This window comes from Falco cherrug, chromosome 1, assembly GCF_023634085.1.
Source record: "Falco cherrug isolate bFalChe1 chromosome 1, bFalChe1.pri, whole genome shotgun sequence".
Taxonomy (NCBI): domain Eukaryota; kingdom Metazoa; phylum Chordata; class Aves; order Falconiformes; family Falconidae; genus Falco; species Falco cherrug.
In genome coordinates, this window is record NC_073697.1 from 108,801,995 (window position 1) to 108,826,946 (window position 24,952).

General features: G+C 39.0%; 1 protein-coding gene across 3 annotated transcripts; it reads right to left on the bottom strand.

The window, feature by feature from the left end:
* Positions 1 to 71: 71 nt before the first annotated feature.
* Positions 72 to 24,601, bottom strand: SLC6A4 (solute carrier family 6 member 4). Of its 3 annotated transcripts, XM_055718087.1 has the most exons (15): positions 24,237 to 24,601; positions 22,136 to 22,196; positions 15,782 to 16,402; positions 14,916 to 15,050; positions 13,930 to 14,149; positions 13,368 to 13,506; positions 12,856 to 12,990; positions 10,761 to 10,864; positions 9,930 to 10,057; positions 9,462 to 9,574; positions 8,537 to 8,668; positions 7,306 to 7,405; positions 6,847 to 6,947; positions 4,689 to 4,856; positions 72 to 3,930 (listed from the first exon to the last, which is right to left on the bottom strand). In XM_055718087.1, exons 3-15 carry the CDS (start codon positions 16,242 to 16,244, stop codon positions 3,856 to 3,858), a joined length of 2,013 nt encoding a protein of 670 aa, XP_055574062.1. In that variant the 5' UTR covers positions 16,245 to 16,402; positions 22,136 to 22,196; positions 24,237 to 24,601; the 3' UTR covers positions 72 to 3,855. The 3 variants fall into 3 exon arrangements, with proteins under 3 accessions (XP_055574062.1, XP_055574071.1, XP_055574057.1); XM_055718096.1 differs by lacking the exon at positions 22,136 to 22,196 and having other exon boundaries at positions 13,930 to 14,122; XM_055718082.1 differs by lacking the exon at positions 22,136 to 22,196.
* Between the last annotated feature and the right edge of the window lie 351 nt (positions 24,602 to 24,952).

Below are 24,952 nucleotides of genomic sequence, written 5' to 3' on the forward strand. Positions count from 1 at the left end.
GTATAGTAAACTGGACTAGATACTCTGCTTTTTCTTGGAATTAAGAGAGAGGCACAAGAGACTTCTACAGATGGATTATGAATATTAAATTTATTACAATAACAGTTTACAGTACAAGGCACATACTGATGACTTACAATCAGCTTGCAACACTTGTAACTAAACAGCCGCATAAATTAATACAGGTGCATCATGTACAAGTTGGAGAGAATACAGTTTCTATACAGCTAAAAATCCAGTTTAATTCTCTTGGCTTAAAAGGCAAACATGGTCCTAATTTAGCAGTTTTGTAACTTCCTTTTCACTGTTTGGAATAGAGGGTAGGACATACTGATGTGATTGATAAGCAGAAGGTGATCAGAAGAGAAGGAATTTGTTTGCCTCAGAACACTTTTTAATTGCAGTGCAGCCTGTTTGGTATCAATATAACTGGGTTTTGTACAAAACCAGTGTTTACTGTATGACTACTTGTTGAGCTACCTGATAAATACTGGTTACTCTAGATGTTTTCAGATGGATATTAAATTAAATAATTTCTCAGTATTTCAACCACTTGGCTGAATAGAGATACTAAAATAGTGAACTTTTAAGAAGATTAAGAAGGCTTCAAACCAGTATGCCATGTAACAAAAAACTGATGAGGACTAAACTGCCTTGCATGTTCAGCTTTTATAGAATGAAAACATGGATGTATTTTATCTTTGTAGTAGTCAGGAAAAGAAAAGCCATTTTAATCCAGTTCTGGAGGGCTTCTTTGCCCTCTCTTCCCATAAACCAGACTGGATTATCCTAGTAAAGAGAGCAAAGATCTAATATCACAAATGATCTTCTGGACTATCTTATTTCTAAAAATATTTTTCCTGTGACTTTGCAGGTCTACTTTTTATATCTTCAAATAAATTTAAAAACTTTCCCCATCTCTCAGTACATCTATACTCAGAGTGCATTATTCCCATTTTTAAACGGCTGAGAGATCTTGCCCTGTGACTATTGCAGGACTTGTATTAATATCAGGGCTTCTTGGCTGACTTAATCCACTAGAAAACAGTGGCCCTTCTTGGGAGGTTGCTCAGCATTCTGTGCTAAAACCACTCAGAGAGACAATGTCTATTGTATATTAGTGCCTTAAAAAATATGAATTAAAGACACATCTTTTGCCGTTTCAAATGCTGTTATAAAGGAATAACATCAGTAGTGCTGCACACTAAATAGCAGTGATTTCTGCAGTTACTACTCTTCAAAGTATTCCATTAGAAGTAATGTTTCCAGTTTCAGTTTGAAATGGTTGAAAGAGAAACTCTGGCTTTGATAGAGATAATGCTCATATTTAATTCAACCATTTCTGTTCCACCTTTACCTTTCCTAATAAAAGATAGTAAAATATCTGTTTAAAGAGCAAGTGGCTATGTGTAAATGACCAAAAATTGGAACTGTAAGTTTGGGGGTGGTGTTTGGTTTGTTTAATGAGCCTAGCATGAAATAGTGTTAAGTCTGGTAAAAAAAAAAATTTGATTTGTAAGATTTGTCTATTTAAATACTTATCCATTTAGGAGGAAACTTATCTAGCACTAGTTGAACACTAGTCTGAAGAGTGAAGAAGCTGGGTAGAGTTTTCTCCTTTATCTCCCACACTTTGATACTGGATACATACAAATACCTAATTAATCTGACTTCATGTCATTTGTGTTTTTTTCAATTAATGAACTCCTAACAGAAAATTGAATTTTTTAAAAAAAAAATCTGTAATTTTCTGATTGGTAACTGAAGAACTAACTGCCTTTCTAATCTTGAAAGAATTCCCAAACTGTTCCTCGTTTCTTCCAATGAAGGCAGTCTTGGAAGTATATTTCAAATATACTTGAGGGATAAGCCGCAAAACCATTTCTTATGAGTACCTGTCCAGTAAGATGGATGTATTACAACTTTTTTTGGGTCGTAATGAAAGAATATATTCCCTTTTTAAAAACAGTTCAGGATATTTTTGTTTGTAGTTCTGAAAGAACAGTTCTTGTCCCTTTACTTCCGTATTGAAGTTGGGCTTGAGACTTAAGTGAACTGAAGTCAATAGCTGAAGTGTAAGAGGCCTTCCTCCAGGACATGTCTGCACGCCTAAGGAGAAAAACCTTGGTGGAGGCGATGAAAATGTTTTCAAAAGGCAAACACACCATCACTGCTTTCCCCTAGTGTGGCGAGTTCTTTGTACCAATGTAAACTCTTCAACAGGTTTCTTAATGCCTGCTGCTGTGAATACATATATAACCTTGTTAATTTTAGCAGTACATTACCTAAGTAGACCATGAGATACAAAAGAGACTTTTGTCCTCTATTTTATTTTACTTTTGTTATAATCTATGTGGTAGAGTAAAAATACAATGCAAGTTTTTACATAAATGATGCCTACTTAGGGTTTATTCTCAACTTCGCCATGTAACTGCAGCAGAACTATTGTCCTCCAACTGACTTGGCAGCTGCAGTCAGTCTGAAGGGCAGTTACATTCGGAGAGCATGTGTATGCATATAATAGAAAGAGGTTAATGTGCATGGAAGTTAATCTGTATATCAGTGCCTCAAAATTTAATATAAATAGTTCTGATGAGAATCAATCCTGCTGAGCTCTACTCATCTTTTTGTTAAAAAAAAAAAAATTCCCCTCCTTTTCTTCTTCAGGGTGAAAATCAAATGTGTTCACGTTAGAATATGAGCTATTAAATCTTCAAAGTAGGTTTGTATAGTTTGTTAAATGTACTTTTGCCAGCCAGCCAAAAGGATTATTCTAAACTTTACTTCTGTACTAGGAAAGAATAGAAAAAGCCACAGGCTCCAGCAAATTTTAGGTGTGAAATTAAAAAGAAACAAAAAACCTAAAACCAAAACTACGAAGCAGAGCAGCAGATCTTTAAGATTCCACTTTTTGGCATCAGAACTCAAAAAAAAAGTAATTTTTGGTTTGTAGTTTCTTTGGGTGTAAGTGTTAGGTCTGTCAGGACAGTGATTTTGTGAATATATAGCTTGGTTATAAAAATGCTGTAGTAAGTGGTAGCAACTCTGGTACTTCTCAAGTAACCCACGATGAGTTTTTGTGGCTTGACTGGGTCTAAGGGAAAGTGAAGCCTACAACATTACAAAAATGCTTTTGTAGTATTTGTTATGCAAGAAATAATAGAAACTGTTACCATTTACAAAATGTAGGAAACGCAAAAGAGGATAATGCTACCAAATACGTGTGCTAATGTATGCAGAGCTGTATATTAGTGCTGCCCAGGATTGTTTCCTCTTCCTCTGTCTACTCAACTTCAAACTTGGGGAATTTGCTATATTTTTTTTTCCTGCTTTATAAAACCCTGTGGTACTTGAGTAATGTATGGCTATCAGAAATATTTTTGTATTTTTCAGTGTAGTTTAAGCAATTAGAACCTTAGAAGCAAATACGACATTGCCCAGTACGAACAATCACATTGAGGAAGATACAGGAGTACTGCCACAGACTTGGGATCTACACCTACTCCCACCTGCTGATACTCGTCCTACAGTGGCTTTTGCAGTCACGCACACTTTCAAACAGCTCGAGTGCCCACTCATGGAGTAGTGGTGTGCACACAGACAACCTCTTGTTTCCAGAATGACTTAGTTGTCAGTCAGTTCAGTCTGGTTAGAAGTGCACAGTAGATTTCATTGAATTGCTTGGGTAAATGTGCTGGAGGCATTGTATTTCCAAATGCCCATTGTCAGTGATGCAGCCTCCACAGAAAACTCCTCCATTTGTTGTCTCAGCTGGAAATGTAATTATTTGGGGGCATAGTATGGAGAAAGTTACATTTTATGCTCCCCCTCTTTCTCCCCAGAAAACAGGTTAGCTTATACTGCATTCATGCGGATGTCTCCAAAAGGAATTTCTGTAGCTGTTTCTGGAGTAATGCTTTTCAGAATACGCTGTTGGAAAGAAATCAGTATTAGAAGTTGATTCATTTTAGAGGTAATACATAACATTGACAGCCATTTGGAAATAGATTTGTGACAAAAATATGACTTGGTTTTGAGTTACACCTCTTTAACTACAACGTAAGGATGTTTCAGGCTTCTGTTATCTCAGCGCTGCGAAGATGTAAGGTGCTATAGAAGAACACAGCATTATTTTTTAATTATTTGCAACATGATTTGAATCAAGGTTTTACAGATGTTGTATTCATGCTTTAGGACTTTGCAGTTTATGTGGATACCCTGAGCCTGCTGGCTGAACACACTCTTTCTGAACTTATGTGAACTTAGAAGAAGTCCCCAAAATATCATCACACACTGCCACGGATTTATGGCAGAGAAGTCTTACTAAATGTGGGAGAGAAAAAGAAACTTGTTCTTACAGACATACCCAAGGGAACCAATCTTTCACTGCCTCGTTCCCATAATACTATGTCTTGTGTGATTTCTAGGAAGAGCTTCTAGTTCAACAGAGCTTAAAAAAAATTACTTGATACTATATATGAGTATGTCAGTGGCCTCAGTAAGACTTGGGGAGATCTGTGAATCACTCAGAACGGGCTGAAGACAATTAGCTGTCAGCTGGCTAGGAACAAAACAGCAATAATCCTAAAGTCCCAGGTCATTAGACCCTAGAAAAATCTACACACAGTATTTATAGGAATCGTCTCCTTCCTAACAGTCAAATAGAAGCAACAGAGCATTGTGGATACCTCCTTAAGTGTTCCTGGAGTGATGATCAACCGATAAACCATGTGGATTGGAATGAAGATAATAGAAGAGGTTCCTATGCAATAACCTGCTACTGTGGTCCAGTAGGGATAATTATAATCAAAAAGCCGTAGCTCAGGAGGGTTGGACAGAAAGCTGCAAGTGACAAACTGAAAAAGAGAAAAGGATGAATACATGTGTTTTGATGGCACACACTTTGCTTTAGGGAGCTCTGTGTCCTAGTGTAGCATTGAACTAAAAAATAATGAGTAGGACTCAAGAAGGATTAAAAATACGTTGACACTTAAAAAATCCTAGATGACATTAGTATGGATGTTTAAAAAACAACCAAAACCAAAGAAACCCCCAAAACCCACTTTTGGATATCCGGACTTTCATTCAGGAAGTTTAAAAGAGCTCAAGCGCTTTTGGGTATAGCCCAACCAGTAACAAAGGAACTAGGTAAAAATGCTCATACAAGTTGCTTATTCCATAAATACACATGGTGGTGGTTCTTACCTAAGAAGCATTAGAGAGAAAATTCAGGACCACACTTGTACACTTAAAGGAATAAAAAATGTTGGATGGACAAAATGAGATGGATTGATAGCAGTGTGCAGAATTTCATCCAGTTACTTTTGTACTGGGCCCTGTAACTTGATTCCAGCTAAAGCATCCCTTCCAGAACAGCATCATCTTCATTTTAAACCACCAGAAATAGGAAGTGTACAGTAACAGCAGACAGTTAGCTGCTTGTCCCATATTTAATCATGATCAGTGTCGATTCTTATTTGTCTGAATTTAACTCATAGCCACGGTGGTGGTGTTACGCTGTTCTTTATTTGGTTGTAGACCCTTTTAATACTCTTTCAAATACTGTTAAAATACTTGCCTGTGGTAATCACATCAGCTTTCAGTTTTCTCTGTGATAAGCTATACAGATTTTATTTTTTTCACTACTACTTATTTTCCACACATTTTAGCTTTTCTGTGATATTTTTCCATAGTATTTCAGTTCTTCGGTAGCTTTTACAAATGTTAATACTAGTTTGGATATGGTATGCTGGCATCAGCTTGATTAATGGTGTTAGATCATTTTCCTGTGCATGCCCTTCATGCCTGAAAAATTTCTTGTAAAACAACAAACACTTTTAGTTGAATATTACAGGAATAATACTTGTGACTATCCTTGGAAGGATCTCTGACTTCGTCTTTTCCAGCGTATCATCAGAAGATCAGGATTGCCAGCAAAATTTCTGTACAGAATAACATAGTACCTTCTGGTCTTAGTTTAGTTTAGTTTTCACAGAGAACACAAATAGTTCTGCCTAGTAACCACATCACCAGAGCTGTATTCTTCTCTGTTTATTTTACTGTTTTAGGATCACAAAGGGGACAGTACTATAAAAATTGTTTGTGGTGTCACACTTGTATTTATAGCCTTTTCCCCCTTTCTTTTTCTAGGCGTAATAAAATGAAAATCTGTTAATTATGGATTGATGATTACAAGTGTTTTGAATTCACTCTGTAGGTCTTAAATCTACATTCTGTGCTTCACAAATTCCATCTTGACCTGCTCTGCTCTCACTAAGGCTAGTAACAATAAAAGATAGTGTGAACTAATTTTGGATCAGGAAATGAATACTCTATGTTAAAATGTTATCAATACTGCCAAGTCAAACATTGGGACAGTATTTCCAATTCTGAATTACAGATTTATAAAGGTTGCAATTAACTGCTGTAAATTTTAAGTGGAATAGTCTCAAGTTGTCAGTCAGCCGTTGCTGAGGCTGTATGTTTACCTATCTTGGTTTTCTTCCCCAGAGAGTATGCTTCATCATAATCTTTTACTGCTTTGTTTTGCTGAGGGAAATATAAAACAACAAAACAAAGTAACTTTGTTGAAGGAGGGGAGTTATTCAGAAGCCAGTCTTACTTAGCTAGATCATCTACAAAAATCCTTAAAATAGTGATTTAATAACAAGACCTTGCAGCATTGTATTGGATTTTTTACTGATTGAACCTTTTTGGTTTAACAAAAATTGTTACTAAAGAACTTCACGACGAAATTCTGCAAGTAAGCTATTAGAAGTCTAAGGAACTGCATTGTGCAATGTTACTTTCTTGTGCTGTAAAGAAAAAGCTGTAAAGAAAACTCACCAGAAGGAAGATGGGACTAATTGCTACCCAGCAAATTCGCCAGTACCAGCCTGGGGTAAAGCCTAGCATTTCTTTCACATCATTGCAGAACTGGGTGATGCCTGTGGAGACAAGGTGGGGGAGAATGGTGACAGCAGATACAAATTTTTCATAAGTAGGTGCATGGCATTTTGTATGCACAGCAAATAAATTCAGAATCCATCGTGAAAAACTGTTGAGTTCCTATAATTCTCTAATTATATTAAATCCTTAATTATTCTGAGTGATAGCTTTTGTTACATGGTACGTCTGTCAGACAAAATTAATAATAATTCTCACAGATTTAGTGAGTTTGTAAAAAGGTTTTGTAAACTTTTTCTGGAGATGTCAGTGATCTTGTCTGCAGAAATGGGAAATGCAACACTGCAGAAGCTCGGTACTTTGGGTTGGTGGTGTTTGTTGACGTGGCAGTAGACGTACCGTAGAACCAGGCCACGGCAACTGCTTCCAGAAACACAACAGTTAGGACAGCTGGACCAGTGGCATATTCTTCAAACAGCTTTACCACATATGCGCCTCCCTAGAAAGAAGATCATATTATCAGTGAACCAAAGATCCAGTGATGGCAGTCCTGTAATACTGTTGTTTATTGTTGCCTTCATCTGAACCAGAGCATTCACAGATGGGTGCAATTCAGTCAGTTCTGTCACTTTGTGGCTGTTCTTGCCAGTGAAATCCTCGAGCGTGCTGCTGCTCTGCTCGCTCTCTGTCAACATATTTCACCACACAGAAAAGCTAAAACTGAATCTGCTGGATGTTTTAGCTGGATTTTAATGAACAAATGAGATTTGCTGGGGTTTGATGGGATGGCTTGTTGCTGGCTTTCTGCGATTGCATCTTTCTCCAATGCTAGCCATAGTTACTGAATAGGAAATAAATGATGTGATACTTTGCTTTCTTTCCACTTGGGATCTGGACTCAAGGAGGAGGAGAGCACTGTGGCTCAGAGAGGAACTCAGTCTCCTTTTACAGCAAATGCTTTAAACAAGGAGGAAGTTGCACATAAATGTGCAAGTGGAGTGAATCGTGACAGGAAGGCCAAGTATTTTTTTCTTGTCCCTTGTGATCATTACACTCATTATTCAAAATGTTTCTTGTGAAAATGAAGTCCCATGAGCCCCACAGGGACTGTATGGTATGAATGATGATGACTTCTGGCCTGATTTGATGAGGAAGATCCAGGAAGTTCATTGCTAGAAATTTTTGGAGAACAGCAGCAGTCAATTACAGCATTTTCCAGCCGATATTTTTTTGATCATTCTTTTTAAAAATTCAAAATACATTTCAAATATTGTGAAAGTTAAAATAACAATACATATTATTTTTAAACATGAAGCTTTTGAGGATAGGCACCATACACAGAATGTGGAAGATTGACTGCTTACTGACTGAACAGCAACTGCGTCATTTATCATGTGTAGCACATTAAAGTTCTGCTGAATTGCAGTAGGAACATTTTGCAACACATTTCCTAGTGAGAGATACTGTTCACATTCATTCCAAATATAGATTTCTGATACATAAAGAAAACAGGCTGGAGATTTAATCTGATTTCTTGAAATTCTCTTCAAAAAATACTGCCCTCTCCAAGATGTCATTTGCCAGTATGAAGAGTCATATGCCAGTATGGAGGAGTGATTAAAATACTTACAAATGTCAGGGTTGCTAATGATCCCAAAAAGCAAATGATGGTCAGACCAAGGACAAAGAATTCTCTGCGTTTGCTCCAGACATGCGGGAATTCATCCAGTACTCCAGTAATCACTCCCTCTAGTCCTGCAAACTGAAAAGCATGGAAAAATCACTAGAAAATAGAGGGCAGTTTTACCTACTTTAAAGTATGTTTCATAGCTTAAAGGAGCTTTAAAGCATTGAAACTCTGGTGCTTTAATTCTGTCTGTAGAGTTGGTGTGACTGGTGTTTAGACAGTCTTTCTTCAGAACTTTTAAACTCTTTAAGGTGGGGATTTAGTCTTCACATATCTCTAGGAAGTACCTAGCACCCAGAGGAAGTACTACATTACAAGTAACGGGGTGCTGGCAAGTGGTAGGTGGTTCAGGAGAGCAGAGATTGTGAAATCAGCTGAGTTTTGCCTTCCTGGAAGGAGCTGATTCTCAATCTATAAAAACAGGCTTACATGGGAAGTAATTACATCTCCTTTTTGCAGTGCTGCTGGAAATGCCACTTCCAGTTCCCACTTATTAAATCCAATTAGTGTGAAAAAGTCCCAGAATTTAATAATTGCTTTGTAAGTTTGTAAGTACAAGAGAGAAGGAGCCTGGAAGGCTGCATTCAATCAGGGGTTGATGAATCAAGTGTGTTGCTTGTGTTTCCAAGTCTGTTACTAATTGTCACAGTATGACACTGACAAATCATTTTGTTTTATTTAGGCCTATTTAGGTCAAAATTGGAGTAATAGTTGCTGTCCTACAGAATGCACATGGAGATTCCAGTCTAGCTTTAAACCCATTAGAGATGGTGCAATATTTGCAATTCTGTTTCTTCGGGTGTTTGGGGGGGTAAGGCCAAACACCAGGTATCTGAGAGGTCTGCTGTCTCGCATGCTGCCTACTCACCGTGCTGTCTAACCCCAGCGTGAGCAGCATCAGGAAAAAGATGATGGCAAAGAAAGTGGAAGCAGGCATGTTTGCAATGGCCTCAGCATACGTAATGAAGAGAAGGCTGGGTCCTGATACAAGAACAGAGAATTGGGGATGATTGTTAGTGCGCTGCTGCTGCGAGGAAGCCAGGCTGTTTCACTGTGCCAGGTTCTCTTCCAGAGGAAAACTTCTTTCCCCAGGCTATTTTGCAGTATCCAGTTACCACCGCATCTGTGAAGCTGCACGCAGTATGACTTCTATATGCTGTCTTTATGGAATGATTTTTTTAGCTGTACTCTGTAACAGTGCCCTTATTAGAAAGTAAGTCAGTATCCTGAATTATATACCAAGTATTTTGCATGATTTGGGCTGTTCTCAATCTGGAAGATAATATACAAATACATCTTAGAAGCAGTTTGAGATGTGTACAAAAAGTTAGCTTACCAGTATCTTTGGCAACTTCTGACACATCTTCATTCCTCATCTCAGCCATGTATCCCAGCACAGTGAAAATGACAAATCCAGACACAAAACTAGTCACACAGTTCACAGTACTGGTAACCAGAGCATCTCTGCAACAGAAGACCTAACTCATATCAGGGAATCGGCATCTGCTAGAAAGGATAGCTTACTACCAGGTGGGGTGAGTTAGTGATCTGGATAGACTAGAAAAACTAGGGGAATACAGTGAAAAAACCAAGCATTTGAAAGAAAGAAAAAACCAACAACCCACGACTACTTTTTCATCTTCAATTTCAAACACATCCTGTAACATTAGTCTGACACTGGATTGAATGCTAGATGTATGCTGGGGGTTTAAAAAAATAGGAATTACTATAGGAATATTAAAGAACTGAGAATTTTGTTTTACAAGTTATAAATAGAATTTTTTTAAGATAACAAGGAAACAACTATAAATTGCCTTTCAGCTCAAGACTAAAGTAATTTCTTAACTGAATGCTGAGATTAAATAATTATAATGTGATTGTTTGGCAGGGGTTTAGCCCATTTTGTTGTGGCAGGTTCCCACGTCTTAGACTCCTTGCTGTAATTGGTAGATATTATCTCTTTAGGGTAGGCACAACAGAGGAGAAATGTTCTATGCAGGTTCAGTAAGGACTTCTGTTCTGTTACACTTCAGTCTGATTTATCTGTACACAGGTCTTCAGCGTACAGTGTTCAGTGCCTTTCACCAGCACTGCGCTTCTTTTTTGTAAATACCCACGATTACATTTTCTTAACTCAGTTTCACTTGTAGAATAAGGTAGAACTCACTGGTAGCAGTTGTTATGGAATTTGTTGTAGCTGGCATAAGCCAACAGGACCCCAAAACCTGGACCAAGGGAGAAAAAAATCTGAGCTGCTGCATCCACCCAAACCTGAAAAATATTGAAGATTAAGAAAAAATGACATGAAACAGATTAAATGAATTTGGCATATTCAGAATATCACTTAGGCCTACAAAACTGTGTCTTACTCGTCTGCCTATATCCTGGTCCTGGTCTAACAGACATTTTCTTAAGACACCATGTTGAAATATGAATATTTATTGTAGATCTGTGAGAGTTGCAAATATCCACTATAATTTTAGTGCCTATGCAGTGCTTATTTGTCCTGGTTTGAGCTGGGATAGAGTTATTTTCTCCCTAGTAGCTGGTACATTGCTGTGTTTTGGATTTAGTATGAGAATAATGTTGATGGTACTTAGTTACTGGCTGGGTTTAAACCACGACATTATTGTATCTCTCAACACCGTTATAAGTACTCACTGGCAGTTTCACTTCTGACAACATCTTATTTAATTCACAGTGATTTGCCTGTGATCAGTTTAACACAAGTTTTGCAATGTACAGAGAACTTTTTATCTGTGATTTCGCAGTGGACTTGGCCCATCTTCCTCCAATTTCTGCGTGCTGTGGAATAGTCAGTCCTGTGTTTGGCTGTGTCCCCTCCAGGCTAAGTAGTAGGTGATCACTGCCCAGATTTTTCCTAGATTTATGGAAATACATTTGACAGTGTGGATCCAGCTCTAGTCCTTAGGACTCAGTTCAGCTTTGCTGTAGCCATGACAGATGCAAGTGCAATCCTGTTATGAAAAGCCTGTTGTACTTGAGAAGTGGCCACAGCCTTAATGAGTTGTGTTCCTAAAGTACCATATCAGTTCTCTTTCTGAAGGTGAAAGTCCTCATTCATTTATCCCCTTCTGATGGAAACATGGAGTTCATTACAACTCATTTCTAATATTCTCTTCCATCATGTGAGGCCACCCTGTATCATCCACAGACAGAGTCTGTCATCGTCCAGCACGCAGATTGCAATCTGCTGTCCTCACTTCAGATACATCCAATACAATATCAATGCCCTTTATTGCTTTTTCAGAAGATGTGGTCCCTTATTGGAGATGCTGCTTTATCAGAGACTGGTGTCTTTTCATTTCCTCTTCATTCAAAACTCTCCATATCAGCTGGGCAGCAGCAGACTTGCAAACATTAGAATTTTTAATCTTTGTATTTGTAGTATTTATTGGTTTGGGGTTTTTCCATCACCCTCCTCACTAGATGCCTTCATAGGCAGTGAAGTAAGTGCAGCCTTGGAGCTCGATGGACTACTTGTCATCCACAGAGTTCAGAGCTGCATCAGATACTGGAACGCCTGGCGTCTGTTGGGTTAGCTCAGTCTTGTCCTCATTCCTCCTTTCTTTCTGGTGGTGTATGCCAGCCTAACTGATTTATTCCTTCTCCACACACACTTGCAAGCATTACTGAGTCATATTTTAATCGGTGGCTACAGTGAGTCTCTTTGGGCTTATCTGCCAAAGCTTGTGACAGGGCAGAGATCTGAAGTTTCAACTCTAGTAACCTGCATTATTTGAATACAGGCAACTGTGGTCACTGCTGAGCTGTGCAAGAGCCTGCCCAACTTTGTAGGGATCCGCTCACAGCCAATAAACCTGCAGCTAGACCAGTTTTTAGGGTTTAGTAAATTCAGTTTGCTCAGTGTGACTGTCACAGGTAAAGGATTTTGTTGCAGTGTAGCAGCAATCATAGCTTCTTGCTCAATGTCAGGCTGTTCACCGTTTTACTGGCATAAAATTGTTTGATCATTTGTTTTCTTTCTAATCATATCACTCATTCTATGCAATGGGAACTCTACTATTAGTTCAAGCTAAAATGACAGTGAACTCTCAAAAAATCTTTATAGTTACAGAAAGAATAGCATGACTGTTTAAACAAGAGCATGAAATCAGGCTTTTAAGTCCATGCTAAGACATCCATGTAATCATGCTTTATGCTGAAAATAGACATTGAAGTATACATGCTGATAGGCTGAAAGCCAATCTCTACCCTTTTATAACGTGGGGTTTTTTTACCTCAGTGGCCAGGAGTTTTTGCCAGTCAGGTTTCAAGTAGTAGAGGACACCTCTCCAAGCCCCAGGCAAAGTTGCACCTCTCACAAGCAGGATAAAGAGTATGATGTAAGGGAATGTGGCAGTCACCCATACCACCTGTGAGGGAAAACAGTAAGATAGCATGTGCCATGGGTAGAAGGTTAACAGGAATGAGTTATTATAGCTCTTGGCATTTACAACATCTTCATGTGAACTTCTCAGAAGGTCTGTAAACAGGCAGTTTGCACATCTATATCCACGCTTTCTCACGGCAGGGTTGTTCTTGTCCGGAGAACAGTGGTGTAACTTACTGCTGTTATCTATTACTTGGGTAACAGTAGCAGTCACTCTACAGTAAATGCTTCGCAAGTACATGAGTCTGTAATCTCTGTCATGAAGACAGTCTGAGATAATTCTCTGTCAAATTAATTGGCTAATTTAGAACTGCTGCTAGACTATACTACCAAGTTGATTTGTCTTGCTTTTGCAATCACCTTGCCAGATGTTTTGACCCCTTTCCAGATGCTGAAGTATACAATGGTGAAGATTAACAATAAACAGAGGGTCAGTTGCCAGCTAATGCCTCCCAGGTCATCCAGCCCATTGGACCTGTGCACCTGTAGAACTTGGCGGCTGAAAGAGGAAAGAAGAACACAGTATAGATATATTTTAAACAAATGCTTATGTTAAGTATGCTGTGAACAGTCCTAAACTGTGGTCTGAGCATTAATAATAGTCCTGAGGCCTTGATAAGTAGCCTTCAGAGTCATGTAATTTTGGATATATTTTTTTTTATTAGAAGTTTGATATTAATGGTACAACAGTAATGATAAAAGATAAGTGATGTCAGCTGACAGTGGCTGGGAGCCTTTGATCTAAAATATAGACTACCCTCCCATGCACCCTAAGCTTACATACACCTATCAGTATTTAGTTATTTGAATAGTTCAGAAAAGGGAACCATTAATAAACAGCCCTGCTCCCCCTCCAGAGAAAAGCTAGCTACATATTCCACCATTCTGTCTAATATTACTGTCCTCACTTACATGCACTTACGTATAAAATTCTTCTGCGGGAGAGATGGAGTGCAGGGACCAGCTGACATTGTCCTTGCTGAAGTAGTTTGTGCAGTTGCCTGTGTTCCAAGCATTTGTGCAGCTAGTCCATGGCAGCTCCGCCGTGAAGGAGGATACGAGGTAGTAAAAGGCCCAAGCCATAATGGTGTTATAGTAGGAGGCTACGTAAAGATCTATTATACAGATGGCAAAGCCAATTCCTGGTAAGGCAGGAAACAATTACATGAAGTAAGTTTCAGCCCCCCCAAAAAAAGAAACAAAAACAAAAGAGGGAAGGAATTGAGTACCACATTAACTACAACTAGTAACTGTCTAAGGCAGCTCTGCAGGAAGTACACATACCACAACACTGGAATTTCTTGTGGCTTCAGAAACACTCAGGCTCCAATTCCAAAAAAGCATCCTTAATCAAGACAGAACATGCTTATATAGTTTTTTTCATCTGTTCCTAAATTCCTGGAATTTAGAAATAGGCATCTTGCACTCTCAGTAAATAAAAAAGACAAGACCAGAGCTATAACACAGGGAGCAAGAGAAAATGTACATACAGAATAGGTCCTTTTACTCTAGAAGACTGTGGTAGGATAGTAATTGACAGACCAGGCTGAAAATGGGGAATCATTTCTTTCTAGTATGTTTGTAATAGAAATAGTAGATCTTTATTCTTTCCTGGTTAAAATTTTGCCTTGGATTCAGCAATGTTGCACTTACTTTATTCACATCTTCTGTTTATTTTTTTGATAATTTCAGGCTTGGGTGAGAGAAGGTGCAAGAGTTGCACATCAAACGTGTATACAAGAGTACATACACACATCTCCTGGTGTAGATAAAGTTTTATGAAAGCTTTCTTTGTAAAGCCAAAATCTTGTGTAGAACAAGCCTTACTTTGTTTTATGAGATTACTTTTCCCAGAAATTTCACTTTTATTCAGAAAGTTCCTAGTAATTTTCCATTTCCCTTCTTTACCTTTGAATATAGGACATATTTTTCTCCAAATTGAAATACAGCCATTCCTGTGGTACTGTCCTAGTGCTAGTTCCATATAGAAGAGAGGAATGCCTCCAAAGATGGCCATAATTGTGTAAGGAATGAGGAATGCTCCTGCAATAAAGAAAGCAGATGATTGTAACTCTTCATATGACTCCTCTTCCAACAGTACCAGCACTCCATAAACAAGAGTTCCTTTTATCCCACAGCGAAAATGCCTATCCCCTCCCTAGCCAGTGTGCCACACTGAATTACCATGGATTTCTTGTAAGAGTAACTACTTGGCAGTGTGAGTAAGAAGCAACGCTCGGCCAAGCTTCTCATATTTCTATAACAATTATACACAGGATTCACCAAGACTGTGCTGGCTACAATGGATACAATTGTGAGATGGGCTACAGATAAAAGAATTTCTTCCATAAAATGCCTTCTTTACATTAGGGAGACAAAAGTCCTTTCCGAGGTCTTCTTGATTTATGTTTTGGCTGATACATCAGTGAGTCTAAGACCTAGCATTCCTGATGAGTTGATTTTGACATGTTGGTTTATCTTAAAATACTCCCTGGGACAGGGATAGAGGCTTTTCTCCTGGAAGGCAGTCCTGCACCTAACTGGCTCTCAGCTTCTAGTTGTACTGATTTTTTAGATCTTGCTAGGTAGTTTTTCTTCCGTCTTAATGTATCTATTATCCTACCTCAGTATTTAGGTTTTCCAGCCTGCTTGAGAAGTAAGTAATTTCCCCTTGGCCATTTGTTATATATGATACTAAAATAAGTCACTAAATCATCCATTTATAAGCAAGCAAGTTCAGCATTAAGGAACAGCATACAAAACTAGTCACTGACCTCCTCCATTTTGGTAGCATATATAAGGAAATCTCCACACATTTCCCAGATCCACTGCATAGCCAATGACAGAGAGTAGAAAGTCAATTTTTTTACTCCAGGTCTCTCTGTCTTCTAGCTCCATCAGCTGCTGCTGGCCTTCTGCTCCACAGGTGGCAGAAGTGGTGGTTGTAGTGGTGGTTGGGGCTGCTGGGGCAGTGCACTGGGCATCTTCCACCTCTCCCATTCCATTGCAGGGAACCGAGCTCTGAACCCCTGAATAACCATTTGAGATCTGAGCTGCCTCCCCTTTATCTCCCTGGCTGGGACGGACTTTATTGCCATCCTCCACTAGCCGTAGGGCAGATTTAGGGTTCCTGACCAGAAGTCTGTTCTCTTTACAATCTTCTCCTTCATTACAGTCTGAGACATCTTTCTTGGAAGTCAGTGGCTCAGTCTCATTGCTTGTTGGCTTTTTTTCCATTTTTTCCAAGATTTGTTGTGATCACTTAAACAGATGAACAGCAGCACAGAGTCCCCTTCTGGCTTGTCCTCCCACGCTTTTATTCCTAGCGTATTCCCAGCACTTTTAGAATTCTTTTTCCATATTTAAATCCATCCGATTGAAGGCACAAACACCATCTAAGAAATGAAAAACAGTTAAAAATCCATTACAGGGCTTACCGACACCGATAACTTCAAAGTCACAACTGACAGGTACTGTGAAATACTTGTAGAAGTAATTAACCATCGCAGCATGCAATGTGAATCATTTAGCACATAATCCATTCAGGATTTTGTACAGAGAAAGGAAGGAAGCAACCATCCTCTTCCACGGCCAAAGCTGGCATACCTGGCTTATAACCTCTCAGGCAGATTGGCTGGACTTTCTGCCCACATTGCTGGACAACTCACAGGCAGTCACAGTCCTGCTGTTTTCTGGTACCACATTCTCCCTTTGAACACCGGTTTCATACCCAGGGAGGTTGTGGGACTCCCAGTTTGCAAAAATGAGGGCAGAGTTTAGTGTGGCTTGTATTTTCTTAAGTTCATCCTGTGACTTCTGCTGGTGATTTCTAGATTCACCCAGTATGAAGGGAGAAGAATTAATAAAACAGATATGGTATAACAATGGGTGTACAAAGTACATTCCATGACCACCTTTCTTCAGAAATCCCACAGGTCTGCTGTGTTTAGCAGCAGATCTAGAAGGCTTAAAGAAAAGTTTAGGAAAGTATTTAAATCTCAGTGGTTTTGCATCAACTAACTTTTGAGGCTCAGTCAACAAGGGAAAAAAGATCAGGGAACTTCAATTTTATTGTTTTTAATAAGAACTAACATGTGGGTCTAAAGGGGCAAAACTTGTCACCAGTTTTATTTTTCATTCTGTTTGGATCTGCCAGCACTACGATTCCAAGCCCCAGGAAGGACAGTGAGCACTACTCCTGTGCTACTGTCCCCCATCAGCAAATAATCCCTGCTTTACATGCCTTCTTCATAGGTGCTAGAAGACCAGTCCAGGGGAAATATACTTTTTCTTTATTTTGGGATGGTTTAACACAATTAACTTTTTCTTCAGAACAAAAAGAACAGAAAAAGAATTGTGATTCAGTGAGTCATGTTTTGTTTTCTGCGCATTTGCTCAGTTAATGTAAATGACCAGCTGCCTTTACTCAACAAAATTATAAAATTATAAAATTATTTAGGTTGGAAAGGACCTTAAAGATCATCTAGTGCCAGCCCCCCCGCCATGGGCAAGGACACCTTCTACTAAACCAGTTGGCTCAAAGCCCCATGCAACCTGGCCCTGAATGTTTCCAGGGATAGGGCATCCACACCTTCTCTGGGCAACCTGTTCCGGAGCCTCACCACCCTCACACTAAAGAATTTCTTCTTTATATCTATCCTAAATCTACCTTATATCAGTTTAAAGCCATTACCCCTTGTCCTATATTGAAATAGGGCTGAAGCCTTGAAATAGGAGTTGATCCTCTGTACTGTTAATTCCCTGGGGTAGTAACTTTGTTTTATAGCTAGCAAAGTGTTACACAACCTGTGTGATGGCACTACAGATTAAATTACTATAATTACATCTATTTTATCTTTTTCAAAGCATTTTACCACACCAAATATCATCATTGTCACATCCTAGCAGAAGAATAAGCATTATTTCACTTTTAACTGTTGGAAAAACTAAAGCAGACAGGGGATATTTTTTGCTCGTTGCTCGAATTTACTCATTGCCAGAGCTGCTAAAACTCAAGTTTTTGCCAGTTTTCAGCCTTGTGCAAAGCAAGTTTGTTAAACGTCTTCCTAAACATTTATCAGTGCAAGTGGAGAGAGAAGGAAAGTTACCAAGCTGCAGAGCAAACAGGAGTATTTTCTCAAGATAAAAGTCACTTGAAGGTGTTGTTTATAACATTCAGAAATCTCTGATTCTTCAGGCTTACATTCTGTCTTTACCCAGCTAATGATCTTTTCATCATATAGCAAGCAGTGCATTATTAATGCTGAATTCTTACAAGAGCAGTACTTTGCTACCATTAGTTAATCATCCACAAAGACTGCAACATCTTCAGAGATCCAGAGAAAAATACTATGGCAAAGAACAGGAGCTTCTGTTTTACCTGCAAGACTATAAAACCTGAATGTCCTTGGAGTCCGAAACCTTCCAAATGTCCCAAAAGAGTTTGTGTAGATGAAAACAGTCCTGCCACCCCTGGTGCTAACATAGAATTCCTAGGAAAGGCCACAGCAATCCTGCCTTTGTATAGAGCATGTTAAATACAAGGTAGGAATATGGAAAAGTAACCTGAGCCGTTCTGGACTTTACACTTCTTACTCATAAATGAGAAAGCAGTAAAGGATGTTGATTTAACTGCATTATCTCATGAGACTGAATTGTCCATATCTGAGACTTAAACTCTTACTGTATTGTAAAACACTTTGTTTCTGCACATCGATACTTTTGGCACTTTCATTACTGAGCAGAGGTTGAATGTATTGTTGATTATTTGCTGCGACAACCAAGATAGCTGTCTTACCCAGATCTGAGCTCCTTCTGGTCTTCTGCAGACCACAGGAAAGAAATACCACATTATTTGAAATATTTTTGTACAATTTTCAGTAGTTTGAGCTTCAAATATGTGAAATGATGTGTGACCTTTCAAGGGCTTCAGCTGGAATTTGAACTATTCCTTTCTGAAAGAGAATTGCAGCTCATCAGCTACCCTGGGAAATCTCTGGAGAGACAGGCTCTTACAGCTACGCAGTGGTGTTCACAGTGGCATAGTTGGCACATGAAAACAGAACACTACAGAATCAGAAGATTTCATTATGCTGTAAAAAAAAGGTGGGAGAATGTACTTTTCCCCCTCTCTTGTTACAATTCAAGAAAAAAAAAAATTATCTGAGGGAATTGTAACCGCTACAAACAGTGTAAACAGCTGCAGAACTAGAGGACTTCGGGTTAATAAGTATCCTAGGGCCACTACGGAAGATGTCCAGGGGAAAATCATGCTGATAGTGAAGGATTTTGCCCACCTCAGCCTCCAGTTCATCTCTGCACTGATCTCTCAGTAGTTACAGGTGCTAGAACGAGGACAGTGAATGATATAGGAAATGGCAGTTTATTACCTATTTTTAATCTTGGCTGTTGCAAAGGTTGCTTTTACATAAATACACATCGGCTTCTTAGCACCAACATAATTATCTACAGAAGAAAAAGAAAAAGAAAGCAAGAAGAAAGATAGCTGTGCCTTCATTTCTTTTTGATCTGTTTTGTAGATGTGACTTTGCTCCTTCGAGAAGCCCTGAGCACCTGTGCCTTTTCTGTCTCTGGTCACTGAACAGAGACCATTCTAAAGGGCAGTTTCCATCTCCTCACCGCTGTGCTGTCCAGGAGCATGGGAACGCTGCCGTGCCGCCAGCCCTGCAAACTGCGCTCCTCCTTACGCAAAGGGTGACGGAGCAGGAGTCACCCTTTGCTCTGCTCCAAAGAAAACACCCTGGGACCAGCAGCCTGTCCTCCACAAGTATTCCCTGCTTTGCTTGCTTGTTGAAAACACCAGGACTGATAATTGAAAACATGTGTTTTCTATGAGCTTGGCTGAAGCCACCACCAACAGTTCAGCTCAGCCAAATATTAATTACATTATTTTTGGTTACTCCCACACAGAGCTAAACTTGAACCAGCACTGTAGATGTAAACGCCCTGTACATCCCCTGACACACAAACCCAGCTCCTTTGCCTCTATCAAAGCAATCCTCGGGGAGCATCCCTGTGCTGGGGTCCGGTCCCTTCCCGAGCAGGGAGCATCCCCTTGCTCAATTTGAGGTGTGCAGTGACGCCCCGTGGCAGCGTGGGAACCCCTGTCCTTGAATGCTCCACCACGGAGCGAAACAAAGCTCTCCAGCGCTTGAAAACAAAATTATTTCCGTTTTCTGCTTGTTTGTTGTGCTGCTTTTTTTAAGGAGAAAATTGACTTTTAATCTAGGAGGTTAAAACAATTAGGTTGAGGTACAGCAAACACCCGATGCTCCAAGGAGGCAAATCTTAATGCCTCAGGTCACCTGGAGAATGCATTACCTGAGGTGGGGCAGCACCGACTTCCCGAATTCCTCAGCCCGTGGGCTTGTTCAGCCTCACTGTGTGTGACTGCAGAAGTCATTACTTATCGACAAATGATCAAATACATTTTAAGTCACACAGCTGCAAAATGTGTATATTTGCACATATTCCACTTCACTCAAATTATGTTATTTTTTCATGGGCAAATTTTATAAACCAAAGCTTGCTGGAGTACCAGCCACTCACTGGCTTCCAGCTGCATTCCTGTAGCAAAACTCACATCACTTCTCTCACTCACACTGCTCCTCCATCTGCCTTACTTCTGTCCATTTACACGCTAGCACTTGCAAAGAATTTAAATACTTTGAAGTACTAGCCTATGGTGTTGGCAAACAGACTCAAACATTAACATGATTGTTGTTAACTTGACCTACATCTCACTTTTCTCACAGAATATTTAAGATTGTTAAAATTATGTAGCTGCTTGACTACATATTACACCTGAATTAAAGACGCAGTCACAGGCAGTTGTGTGTAAATGGCAAGAGTCCAAAGAAATTACATTTTTATAGAAAATCAAGCAAGACGTTTGGATGACAGGACAGAAATCACGTATCCCACACGGGAAAAGGCTGTGCTGTTTAGCTGTAGGTACTTTTGTCACCTCTGAGCCACAGTATCAACCGTGACCCCCCAACAGCCACGCACCTGGGTGTTCCCAGGTACTGGTCTGATTAATGCTAGCAGTAAACATTTTCTAGTCTTCACCCCTATCTCCTCACAAAGTCCTAGTCTCTCTTTACGCACAGGAGGGGAGGTACGTGACATGGGTGACAGTGAGAATCTTGTAAAGATTATCCCTTTTGACAGGCTTTTGTGGGCTAGTGCACTCCTGTTTTGCTGCACGTGTGGTGTGAGGGAATTATAGAGGCTTCGTATTTTTCCTCTGATTTTGCGCAGGCCAGGAGTAACCCTTTAATCAAAGTTATTACGGAATAGCTCAGATGCTCCCATGCTGTGAAGAGCTGTTAGAAAATAAAAATTTCTGCCAATTAAGTCTTGAGACTAGATTGCACCAGATTATGGTGAATTTTACCTAGTATGTGTCATACACGAATCATATTTAGAGTTCGTAATGCAAAAAAGTAATGCCTTTTGCTTTTGACTATGTTCACATAGACAGATTTCTTTAAAAAAGTATTATTTTTTAAATCATCATTAGTATCATCATTAAGTACCTAGAATATCCTTTTCTATTAGCTTGTTTCCATTAGGCAAGCTGATAGCAAGTGTGACAGATTGTATTCCAGGTTTCAAAAACTGGTATTTATAAAAACATAGTAAGAAGATACAGAGTCCCAGCTTTGGTAGGGCTGCTGGTAAGCACAGAATCAGAGGTATTTAGGTGCAAAACAGATACAAGCTGATATCGAGACCACCCCTCAACAGATTGAAAATTGATTTTTTCGGCATTTTTTTTCAGCAGGGCTTCTTTAGTCTAGTTTAGTAGAATCAAAGCTAACTTGAAATTAATAGGTCCAGTGAATTATTTCCATACATACCAGGTCTGATCCCAGTACCAGTGATTTTAAATCTACCTGGATTGGGTACTTCTGCACATCACTGTAATATGCAAGTATTTTATAAGAAACTTGCATATGTAGATGACAGAATGGATCCTGTATATAAATATTTGTAGTTCTCCAAGGGCTTGCTCACATTTTTATTAAAACAGAGTAGAACTGTACTCAGCAAGTAGTCCCACTGAGACAATGGCCCTTCTGGGAGAATAAAAGGCTACTTACCGAAGTAAAAATGGCTGAGTAGTGAGCTCCCTCCAGTTAACTCATGTATTCCCAGATAAGGCTAAACGTAGGTAAGATGTGAAAATAGGAAATAAACACATGTACTGTGAGCTTTATGTCATAATTTTGTCCGTGTTTCAGTCTGAAATTAAAGTGTCAGCAGGAAAGAGAGATTTTACCTTTAAAAATTTAAGACAATGTATTGTAGTGGGAATGCTGCCAAACTAATGACAGTCATTTAAAGAACAGAGCGGGGCGGGGGGATGGTGGTGAAAATGCATTTTATGGCTTGAGAGTGTCCATATGTAGTGCAAGGAAACAGATAAGCTTCGAGGGAACGATAATCCTTTTGTATTCTTCCTCAAATTATTTATATAAACTTGAAGGAAGAGTCATAACACAGCAAGTATCACCAAACAGAGCACTGTTCCTTAACATAACGCTGCACAGGCAAATTAAAGGGGACGGTGTTTCAAGTAACACACCTGTTTGCAGACTCAGGTCAAAGACTGGCTGCACATGCCAGCATGAATATACTTTTGTTTGTAGTGTTAGTACCTAAAGAAAGTCAAGGGACAGTCACTGTTGTTTCCAGATAATATGTCTTTGAAGGGGACTTGTTAATGCCTATCTCCAAATTACAGCCCCTTTACTCAGGCTCCAAGTTCTACTTAAGTTCTTTATGAAACACTTATCCTGGAGATGGGCTTCATTGTGTTGTGTAAGTTCTATAAAATACAGATTGCCAGATCAACAGAGCTGCAAATACGTAGTTTTGGAAAAAGAGTTAAAACATTAGCGTCAGAAAGGACACCAAGATGCACAGTGAACATTTCTTTAGGCTCTGAATGCTGGAGGAAGGCAGGAAAGCTGAAATGCACTGCACATTTCCATGTGTGGGAATAATACAGGGGGGTTATTTGAAATGTCAATTTTAGAACAGTTTTTCTTAATGTATATAACCATCTGAAATTCATCACACCCTGCCCAATTAGAAAACGGACCCACAACAGTCAGTTGCTATATGCCAAGTTTACAAAGTACTCTCTGAGAAAATTATGGTCAATTAACTCGCCAAAACCATCAGAAGATGAAGCCTATCTGTGTGAGACCTTCCCTGGTAAAATGCCTGACAGCTAACACCCCACATTAAAAAATTCCACAATGTTTCTGAGAATCCAGATCCATTACAGGCACGATCCTTTTCTCCCCGGGCTATCTTATCACATCAAACCATGTTTTCCATGACTATTTATATATTCAGTTATACTGCATTCCTCATTTAAACTTCCATTTTACCTAGCAAACTAACCCAGCAAGCCAGTTGGTTTCAGCAGTAAACATTATTGACTATAAATATACATATATATGACATACTTTCCAGATTTATTACTTATAATAAATCTGTCCCATTGAGTTAGATAATTTACTGTGCTGGAACAGTTTACCTTTTAAAAATATAACTTAATATAGCTAATAAAGCTTACTTTACCATTTTAAAATAAACAACAGTTTGTTGGGTTGGGTTTTTTTGCTTCAGATTCTGCTTCTTTTGTTTTCCTTATAGTTTAATACTTAAAAAAAATTAAATAAACTTTACATTCGTAATGCAATCATGTGGACTGCCAAAACTCTAATTTCAGACTGTCATAACACGTTCTGCTACAGGCATTTGACTCCCAACATTCATAATTGCTGGACAAGTGCCTGAACAAGACAGAGTAGAGCATGTAACATCAGAAAAGCAAGAAAAAGCATTAGAAGTTTTTAAAAAAATCAAAACAAACTTTCCCCTGAAATAATGTATCTGTCTCCCCCCAAAAAGCTTTTTTAGGTGTACCTTTTCCCAATGTGTTAGAAATTTCTCTAAGACCTGAAAAGTTCATTTAAAATGAAAAAATGTAGTATACATATTTCAGACTATCGTTAGTATTTCAGATTTTATAACCAAAGTTGAAAGAAGCAATGAGGAGAGAAAGTTAATGAAACTCAAATATCTGCTGGTTTCAGAAGGTAGGCTCTGAAGACAGCAGTCTAGGAGTCTCTAAATTTCATAAAGTGCTTTAGATATCACTGTGTTAAAAACAAAATTATAAAGTACCTGTCTTTCGGATCGGTTTGAAGCGCTTTCCTTGGAGTTATCCAAGCTCGAGTAACCTTCACCCACATTTACTTCAGAGTCTTGGGAACTCAGCCTGTGGGCAACTCAGTATCTTGGTGAGGTTTTTGTACACCAATCCCCCTCACATGGTCTGATTTCCAGATAATCTGCTGCCAAAGAGCTCTTCAAGAATTTTTGCGTCACTTTAGTCAAATAAACTTTATGTTTCACCAGGGCTGCAGCTCAGTTTTCCTCCTAGAGGTGGGTGGCTACATTTGTCTGTTCTGATCAGTTCAAAAGAGCAAGATCCAGCGAAGGCAGAGTGAGAAGGAAGGGAAGCTTTTCTGGTAAGGGACAGTTTTGCTGGCCGTTGTTACAGCTATAAATAACAGGGTGGTGGTGATGATGGAGACAACAAACGGGACGGAAGCTTTGAGGGAGTCAGTAAATTACAAGTTTGCAGGTGGGTCTGTAGATTACAGAATGATAGGAAGGACTGGGATATTATCACAATGAAGGGGCTTGGAAACTAATTTCTATTGCTGAATATACATGTTATTTTAATAAAGAAATAAGGTTTAGTTTTGTTTTAAAGCATTAATCACAAATTCTTTAAAAGCATTTTGCTCCTTCAGTAAGCTCAACAAGTAATTTCCTTTCTTCCTGCTACTCAAAATATCTCACTCAACCTCTGACACATGCTTTTTCTCCAGCTT